The 10,000-nt window shown below is 36.6% G+C and overlaps 1 protein-coding gene across 9 annotated transcripts; it reads left to right on the top strand.

Annotated features, from left to right (window-relative positions):
• The first annotated feature begins 4,537 nt into the window (after positions 1–4,537).
• On the top strand, positions 4,538–7,907 carry LOC149142739 (putative auxin response factor 23). Of its 9 annotated transcripts, none has more exons than XM_089447628.1 (5): positions 4,620–5,536; positions 5,692–6,188; positions 6,222–6,303; positions 7,320–7,435; positions 7,851–7,907. In XM_089447628.1, the coding sequence occupies exons 2-5, from the start codon at positions 6,102–6,104 to the stop codon at positions 7,899–7,901; spliced, it is 336 nt and encodes a 111-aa protein (XP_089303754.1). In that variant the 5' UTR covers positions 4,620–5,536; positions 5,692–6,101; the 3' UTR covers positions 7,902–7,907. The 9 variants fall into 9 exon arrangements, 5 of the variants coding, with proteins under 5 accessions (XP_089303754.1, XP_089303755.1, XP_089303751.1 ...); XM_089447625.1 differs by having other exon boundaries at positions 4,625–4,905; positions 5,014–5,536; positions 5,692–6,303; XM_089447630.1 differs by having other exon boundaries at positions 4,632–5,536; positions 6,163–6,188.
• Positions 7,908–10,000: the final 2,093 nt, after the last annotated feature.

The raw sequence follows: 10,000 nt of genomic DNA, 5'->3' as shown, positions 1-10,000 counted from the left end.
AAATATGTTATTGGAAGGTTGTTTACCCTCACTCTTGAAGGTCACATCAAGAAATGGTTCCACACGTTGCCAACAAGTTCCATCCATTAATTTGAGAAACTCATCAGTAAGCTCTGACAAGCCTTTGATAGGTAAAATTTTCAAGATGTTTTTAAAAGGATAAATCAACTTAGAATGAATCCTAAAGAGCCATTAGAAGTTTTTTCTACTAGGTTTGTTCATATTTTTTCTAAATTTCCTAAAAGAGATGTCAATTGGGTGTATTTGAAAGAGAACTTTCAACAATTGGTTTGTCTTTCTCTACAACATATTCAATCTGAAACAAATCCTGATTCTGATGAGCATCATGATAATTTGCAAGTTACAAATCATTCATATTTTATCCATAATCTTGTCTTGCCATTTTGTGAGTTGAGAAAAGCCTAAAGCCTCCTAGGAGGAAATTACTACTTGTGAAATTTCTCATCCTCCTCTTGATTTGTTACCTAATGAAGTCTTGGTCATAAATAGTTTAGTTGATGAAGAATTGAGGCAGGGAAATGAACCAAATTGTATTTTTTATGAAGCTCTCGTACATCCTGTTGAATTTTAACTTGAAAATCAAGTTGATGTAGTGTCTCCTCCTGTAGAGGAAACCCAACTCGAGCTCGTTAAATATGTTCCTGAATCTATTCCTAAAATTAACTTACTTGTGGGAAATGACATAGGTCTTGTCTCAGATAAAGATGAATGTCTTGTCAGATCCACGGAGCATGAAATGAATACAAATTCAATGCTCCCTCTGGCTAACACTAATGTGCATGATGTGAGCCTTGGTGCAATTGGTTCCCCTTCATCTGAATCATTTCATCCATTATTCCTGAGTTATTTCATGAGTCTACTACACCAACGACTTCTTCAAATCATTCAGATCTTATCCTACTGGTGTTGATTGCATTCATGCACATGAAGGTGACATTTCAAAATAAGAGTATGAGAATGTTGAATCTCTTGTTCTTGGTCTCTTCCATCTGCAATCTTTAATAGGTGAAGAAGAAGACCTTACATCTCGACAAATTCAATATGGTTCTCTCACTAATTCATCTTCACTGTTAATTCAAGAAGAGCGTTATGTGCCATATATCCAACCTAATCAGATTAGTGGCTTTAACGATTGCCGTTCTATTGAAAACATATTCACTCACACCTTTGATGATTTTCATTTGTATCCATATGTTGATCCTATGAAGCCACTAGAATTTGATGATTCACCTTTCAAAGGCTTGGGGACTCATTAGGAAGTTGAGGCACTTCAACTTTCACTGATGGTTATGTCAAGTCCTCACGATCTTGATGAGACCCCTAAACACATCAAATTAGGGTTTTTGTGCTATGCTCTCCTCTCAACATCATCTTACAAAGCCTATAATTCGAATGATGCTTCTCCAAGCACATATTTCCATCCTTTGTCAGCTGATATGCATCAACCTTTGTACCCTCATTTATATGTTGAAGAGAGTACATCGATCATTCTCTCAAATATGTTTGACTCTTTCCCAGCCAATATAGATTGTGATTAGGCATAAGCACAGGATGTCTTATAGTCCACTAAGGGAATCAATCACCTGGCTCCTCCTTGGGAATCTAAAAACTTCTAACCTGTCAGTGTTTGAACATCTAACAAAACCAACAATTTATTCATTGATGGTTATCCTATCACAATTAATGATAACCATAAGTATGCAACAATTGATCTTACAAAACCACTAATATTTGTTCACCTACCATTTTTGGGTTCATATATTTGTTAGGATGGTGAGGCACTTCAGCTTCCGCTGATGGTTATTTTAGGTCCTCACATCCTGGATGAAATCAATGAAAAAATTCAATCTAGGGTTTCTGAAATTATGGTTTTTGTGCTTGGATCCTTTGATATCCAAGTTTCACCTGACAAAGGCCCATCTTTTCAAAATAATCAAGTTGGAAAATTCCTCTACAACCAGGCGACATCTTGCCTCACTCACGTTAAATTTAGGGTTAAGCGTGAATAAATGTGTCTCATGGCTCGATGATCATGGTTTTCAAGTTTAAAATATTATTTACCATGATAGGATTGCAACTTGGATTGAACGATCTTTTTTGGCACATTTTCATGTAAGTAGGCATGACCTTCTTGTTGTTGTGCATGTTTAACGGGTGAGAATTATTGTTTTTGCTCAACTCTTTATGTTGGTTCTAATCACATACATATTTGTTTTTGTAGTTCGGGAACTACTGTAGTGGTTACATTGGAAGTTTGATTTCACATGACCTAGCCTCCTCTCTAATTAAATCGGGGTTTTAGGTTTAGATTAGTTTAAAATATTCTAATTAGGGTTTGCTTTCATGGTTAAAGTTTAGATACACTTTCCTGTGATTTCTTTATCGTAGGTAGTTGGTTTTCTAAACAACATTATGCATTTAGCTTTCATTTTTGTTCTTTGATTTTGCATCACTGTCACGAAATCTCTGCATATACATTGCATGACTCTTTTATTTCATGGCCCCTTCATTTTATCAGTTGATTTCTCCCGTGCATTTACATAGCATTCCATTGCATTATAGTCATCCTGTTGCATTAGGTTGCACATTCATCTTCTTGCATAACACACATTCATTATTGACCTAGCCTTACATTTTCTCTATGTTGCAGCCACTACATAACCCTTTATATGTTTGGATCCCTTCGAACCTTTGCTGCTATGATAAGGTTTATTATGCTTGTTTTCACATGTGTAAACCCTAAATATTGATGTGACCTCCTCACACATGATGAAACCCTAGGAGAGCTACCTTGGTCACATTGACCTAATGCTAAAACCCTAACCCTAATGGTTGTGTGAAGTTGTAATGGTTGCTCACAAAGGCAACCTTTCATAGAGACAGTAATCAAAACTCCATCTGGAACATGTCTCCTATCAGTTTATCTCATTAGCAAGGAAAATATGAGCAGGTACTCATGGGAAACCCTAATTAGTCCAAAGGACCTATATCTATAACCTGAACTCTGTTTCCAACTTGGTCCTGGATATTTCCTGATATGTGTTCATTGTTCACCTATCTATTGGGGATATGTTGTGGAAACAAGGCATGAGACCAAACCTAAATCAAAATATATTTTATTTTATGTCAAACAAGAAACAACCTCTCTTTCCCATAAAATAAGTCAAGATACCTCATCTACCCTGACACAATAAATGACCAATAATAAGTGTCAATGTGCATATGAAAAATAAAGGGTAAATGATTGATAAAGGCTTCTTGCATGGATATGTGATGCAACGACTCTATCGGGGTACTCACCAGGCTCCGTGGAAGTGGAGCAACATTTGTGATTTGTTGGAGTGACTCCGCCAGGATACTGTCAGAACCTATTAACAGTGGAGCACCTCCAGAAACCATATTTAAAATCCTGAATACAATAATCCCTCTACCTTGTTATCTGCATCATCATAGACTATTGGCATGCATGCACTTATAATTTGGTGTTTAATGACTAGCAGGACATAGGACAACTACCTTGGTCACCTTTACCTAATGCTGAAACCCTAACCCTAATGGTTGTGTGCATTTGTAATGGTTGCTTAGTGAGGCAACCTCTCATAGAGCCAATAATCAAAACTACATCTCGAACATGTCTCCTATTAGTATATCTCATTAGCAAGGAAAATATGAGCATGTACTCGTCGGGAACCCTAATTAGTCCAAATGACCTATATCTGTCACCTGAACTCTCTTTCCAGCTTGGTCTTGGATATTTCCTGATATGTGTTTATTGTTCACCTATCAATTGGAGATATGATGTGGAAACAAGGCATGAGAGAAAACAAAAATCAGAATATCGTATAGTTTACGTCAAGCAAGAAACAACCTCTCTTTCCCATAAAATAAGTCGGGATCCCTCATCTGCCCTAGTGCAATAAATGCCCAATAATACGTGTCAATATGAACATGAAAAATAAATAAAGGGTAAATGATTGAGAAATGATTCTTGCATAGAGAGGTGATGCAACAACTTCGTCGGGTTACCGACCAGGCTCAGTGGAAGCGAAGAAACATTTGTGATTTGTTGGAGTGGCTCCACTAGGGTATTGTCCAAGCCTACTAGCGGCATAGCAACATGAAAAACCATATTTTAAAATTCTGAAGACAATAATCTCTTTCATGATAAATTTTAGGGGCGAATTATAGCCCGAATGCGAAATTTGAGGGTTTTTACATTTTAAGATGGCGAATTTTTTATTAAAAACCTTTTTCATATAGTTAACCCCAATTTTATTTAAAATATATATATATATATATATATATATATATATATTTTTGATTTTAGCCCAAAATAAAAAATGGACAGATAAACTAACCGAACTTTCATTTGCCCGATTCACTAGTTTAGAAAATCGTATTCCCTTAAAATCACCGAATTTTGATATTTGCCCTCCTTTGGCGATTAAAATCGCCATATTTCTGATTTACAATTTGGTTTTTATGATTAGAGAGTGGCTTGTGAGGGTCCATTTGGTCCGGGGAGGTTAGATTTGTTGTGAAATGGAGGGCTGAAGTTAATTTGTTTTCGCCATATTTCTGATTTACAGTTTGGTTTTTATGATTAGAGAGTGGCTTGTGAGGGTCGATTTGGTCCGGGGAGGTTAGATTTGTTGTGAAATGGAGGGCGAAAGTTAATTTGTTTTCAAATGGAGGAAGTTAATTTGTTTTCAAATGGAGGGCGGCTCCCTGTTTTCACGGATTCAGGCCCTGTTTTCACGAATTCCGGATTCGTGTATATGGCTCTCTGTTTTCATGGATTCATGGTGTAGGCCCGGAGGGCTGTTGTCACCTATGGTCTGTGATTATGATGTACCAGAGATCTGTGATCTAATGCCCAATTCGGTACGGTGCATTCAATCTCTCAATTTATGCAGCGTTTGCCCAGATATTGAGCCAACATCACTAGTATTTCAGTACCTTCTGATTCACTGCATTGGGTATTTGTTCTAGGTCTGTAACTATTCCTTGTTTTCTCTTGAGGGTTGACGTGAGCGGTTTGATGCTGCCGTACCTGAAGCAAAGAATGGAAGGGCATACAAACCCCAGGAAGCGCCGCAAGTTAACGTCATCGTGGGACGTCCTTCCATCACAGTTTCAAGTTAGTTTTCTATTTTCGAATATCTTGATCTGTAACCGGTTTTTTCCTAGATCCACTTGTTAGCATTTAGAGCACTAGGTTTCCACTACCTTGGCATTCAAACTTTCATGAAATATGTTTAAAGGGTTTTGTATTCTTCTGGGAAATGGAGAAACCGCTTTGCGTGTAAGTCCAGCCAACACTGGTATTTACTGGGAAAGATTTTGGTATTAGAAATACAACAGAGCACTCCACCTCTGGTTCAGACAATAGTCAGTCTATGTCTTCCAATATAACGCCCAAGGAAGAGGGCTCTCGCACTGGCTCACCACCATGGCAACGACGAAAAGAATGGCAACTACATGTTCGAACTTGGAGAGAATTTGACGCCTCGATGTAAGAACACATATTTCATCACGTTTTTGCTTGTTTGTGATGGGATTTTCCTTTCGGAGTCTTAGATCTAAAGGAGGGTTATGTTGCTCATATTAAAATGTCTTTTTACCTCATCTACTCTACTAATCTGGCAAAAATATCCTGTTGTTTTGCAGACAAAATACTTAGTAAAGTGGTTGAAGCTAGGCTTTTAGGACTCCAGATTTCTTGTTATTATTATATCTCAACATAGGTAACAGTATATAATTCGTGATCAAAATAAAAACAACAAAGTCTGGAAATCTTACCCATTTAACTCAGCCACCAGTAAAGTTCCTGGGGTGAGTTCGATTCCCAAGCTTATGTACTGTTCTTGGCTTCATGGCTATTTGTAATTTGTAGGAAGAGATTGTAATAAATTGATACAATTATTAAAAATGTTGATTTAAAATTTGACTGCCATTTGGCATATGCATCTATACTGTATAGTGCTACTAGTTTTATTTTTTCCATACGGCAATATCCAGTAGGAGCCAAGTAGCCTTGGCCCATGTAATTTCACTTGATTTCCTTCCCACGAGATATCATGGCTTATGCAAATATCTTAAGAAATTTCTCTGGCAGGTTGATTAATAATAGTTCTGCAGGTAACTATTTGACTTTACCCAATGAGGTTGCAGGAAACTATTTGACTTTACTCAATGAGATTGCAGGAGCTCCTCAGTCTCTTATGCCTTCCCAAAGTACAAATTCAACACAGAATGCATTTTCGGGAGGGATTGGGACTGGTAACTCTGTTCTCACCTTTGTTGTAGTTTCATTTGGATAAGAAGTTTTATTAGTATACGAGGTGTTCTGGCCCTATAAAGTCAACCAACATCTTGCAGTTGGATATATGGATTCTTGGTATAAGAAATCCAGAACCCATTTCCTCATTTTTTCTCATAGGTTTACCTTGAGAAATGCAAAATCTTGTGCCTGTTCAGGACATTTTCATTTTTCTTCTACCTTATGTGTGGATTTTACTCAAAATCCATTGACTGGCTGTCATAACTATGAATTTACCGGTGTAAGAAGTTCATAACCCATGGGCATTAGGCCTATTTGAATGATTTGCCATCCCATCTTGATTTAGTTGACAATTTTTACTTCCTTGCCTGTGAGTTACCATCATTTACCCATTAGCCATCTCTAACTACGTTTCCTGGTGTGAGAAGTTCATAACAACCTGTTGGCATTAAGACTTCTTGAATGATTTATTATCCCATTTGCATTTATTCAACTGTTTCACTTCCTTGCCAGGCGAGTTACCATCATCTATTCATGATCATACTCAATAAACCCAATTTTATAGACATGATGGATTGGAGGATTTTGAATTTTTGTAATAATCCAAATGTTTTACTGCCTCCTTTATGGGATTTGGGTATGGAATCACAAGAAATATGAACTATACTATTTTTTTAGTGCTTTGTTCATGGGGTTTTACCATTGATTTAGACCTAGAAATTGAGCAGGCAATTCCACTAAAATTTGCGGCCCTGTTTTTGGGTTTATTACCGGGAATATGAAATCCACTCACGACAGTTCCATCTTTCTGTACCATTAAAAATCGAAGAGCCTGTTTGTTTGTTTGTTTTGTTGTTGTTGTTGTTGTTGGTTTCTTTCTTTTTATGTTTTTACTGTGAAACTCCCCTACTAATCTACTCTAGCGAAGGCCTTTTGTCTGATCCACTTAGACACCCCTTGTATTTAACAGTGCTGAAGGTAGTTAAGGTTTAATACATGTGCTTGTTTGTTGCAGATGTCAGTGAATCTCTTCTTTATGAAGAGCTATGGCATGCATGTGCTGGTCCACTTGTTACTTTGCCTCGTATTGGTGAGAGACCTTTTCACTTTCCTCAAGGCCATATAGAGCAGGTATGGTGCAATTAATGGAAATGTTGATATGTGTTTCAGGGCAACAACTCAAATTGCATAGGGTTTTGAAAATCTATTGCCAATGGATCTTTCAAAATATAAACAATCTAATCATATTTATTGATTGTGTACACCATAATAGGTTGATGCATCAACAAACCAAGGGGTTGATAAGCATATGCCACTGTATAATATACCTTCTAAGATTCTTTGCCATGTGATCGATGTGCAATCTCAAGTAAATAAATTGTTCTTGCATAGCTTATTTCCTTCCATAACAATATTTTAGGATTTGCGTTATTGCGTCTGTGTGAAAAGATTACTGCAAAACCAACAAAATGCAATTGTCTTCTCTAGTTGCACTTTTTTATCTATTGGAAGGCGAAAGTTCAATTGCCATTGTTTCTTTTTGCAGGCGGAACCTGAGACAGATGAAGTATTTGTGCAAATCACTTTATTTCCATAGGCAGATGTACGTCCTTATTTCAGTTTCTGGAATGTTATCCTACTAATGTGCAAGATTTACTGATGAAAATTTTAGATGTTCTGACCTTTGGTTCGATGTTGCAGAAAAATGAGCCCTCTCATGACTTAGGGACAACTACCCCTCAGCCTCGTAAGAGTAATGTTCATTCAGTTTACAAAAACTCTTACTGCTTCTGATACAAGCACTCATGGAGGACTAAAACCAAGTAATAAAAAAATACCATTTTCTATATCCGTAATTTTAAAAATTGACAAATTTATAATCACAATTTTATCTAATATTTTAAATTTTTTATTTATATAATTGGAGAAACTCATCTCTTCATTTAGATCCTTCATTTTTGTGGGTATTTTTCATTCAGTTCAGTTTCTATTACTGTAACTTCCTAGTAAAAATTGGATAATCGAGTGGAAGATGCAGGACATGCATGCCTCTGGCTTGGAATCTCAGTATTAAAGGCAACATTATGATGACAAAGGGAAGTGGATTAATAGTGAAGAGGGCATTCCTTATATAGGGTTGGGGTCAGAGCTGGGAGTGCAAGAAATTAAGGGCAGGTTTGAGGAAGATCCACCAACAATTGGAATCTCAGTATTAAAGACAACATTATGATGACAAAGGGAAGTGGATTAATAGTGAAGAGGGCATTCCTTATGTAGGGTTGGGGTCAGAGCTGGGAGTGCAAGAAATTAAGGGCAGGTTTGAGGAAGATCCACCAACAATTGAACACTATTAAAGACGCATTTGGAGACCATCCTGCAATCAAAACCAATGCCATCAACATCAAGTAGCAGATCCTTTTCAGCTACAGGAAATTGCTGGAGCACCAGATTCTTGAGGCTTCTGTTGTAAGGAATTTTGGAGAACAAGATATAAAACGGATTTTTTCCCCAAATAGTTAGGTTTGCTAAGTATCATCAACAAATGAGACTAGGTTGATACTTGTAAATTAAATTTTGCATTTTTACAGATTAATCAATGTGGCTACGGAGATCACCTTGAAATGTTTCATGGTTTGTTATAATGTGTGGCAAGAGTGTTTCCAATAGTTTTGTATCATTTATGGCCAAAGACTCTTGCCATGTACATTCTGTATTCCCTTGTACTGTTCTCTAATATAATTCCTATCTTTTACCTATCAAAATAAAAAAAATTGTACCAGTTTTAATTCCCTCTTGTATATTGCTATAATTAAGGAAAATTAAAAACTTATTTGGGACATTTTGATCACTTGAAAACTTCCCTTCTAAAAATTGTAAGTTTGGGATTTTTCTGAAATAAATTATTCCATCCTGCAAGTTCTCCTCTCAGTGGATTGGAACAAGGATAAGATGATTAATTCAAGTAAAGGATGCCTGTGGGTACAGGCTAATCTTGGTGTATATTGTCCTAATGAGATGTCTGCATATACTGAACATATTAAAGATTACAGGATTTTGAAATTTAGTGTTCACTCTAGACTTTTCTAGAGCAATAGCCAGACAAGCTTGGAGATAAATTTTGAAAAAGTTGTAGTCATGCTCTCAAACCTTCAAGTAATCCAGGTGTTTATGATGATTATACTTCCCCAGGAGCCGTATGTTTATCATAGAAAATTTTGTGAGTAAATCAGGGGCATACCTGTCTCAAAGGAAACCTTTTTTTTAAGGGCTTCTACTTGGATTCTTATGCTTTATCCATATCCTGTTTTTCACTTAACTAAAGGCTTTATAACTTAACGTAGATATTGTAGCATCAAGGTCTGTACTCACTGCTTACATTGTTTTTAGAGCCTACGCAACTCAATGCATAGATGAATCAAAACGAAATGAGGATTCTATGGCAGGTAGGATTGCCTAGTTCTAGACTGTGCCTTTTATAAGTTTTCCCATACTTCTGCAAATTATAATAACAAGTATGAATGCAAGACTCAATAAGAGCAAAGATAACCAAAAAAAAATGATGAGTCATAGAAATAGGCAATCCCACTTAATATACAATCCTCTTTACGTTATGACCCAAACCTCCTTTCGTTATGACTCATCTGTGCACTTGACCTGCCCATACTTTGAAAACAAAGCATTGTAATAGTTAAGTTA

This window comes from Pinus tabuliformis, chromosome X, assembly GCF_031772625.1.
Source record: "Pinus tabuliformis cultivar Carrire ecotype Pingquan chromosome X, CPIR1, whole genome shotgun sequence".
Lineage (NCBI taxonomy): Eukaryota > Viridiplantae > Streptophyta > Pinopsida > Pinales > Pinaceae > Pinus > Pinus tabuliformis.
Note: the sequence above shows the minus strand (reverse complement) of the source record. Positions and strands in the feature narration are given on the sequence as shown.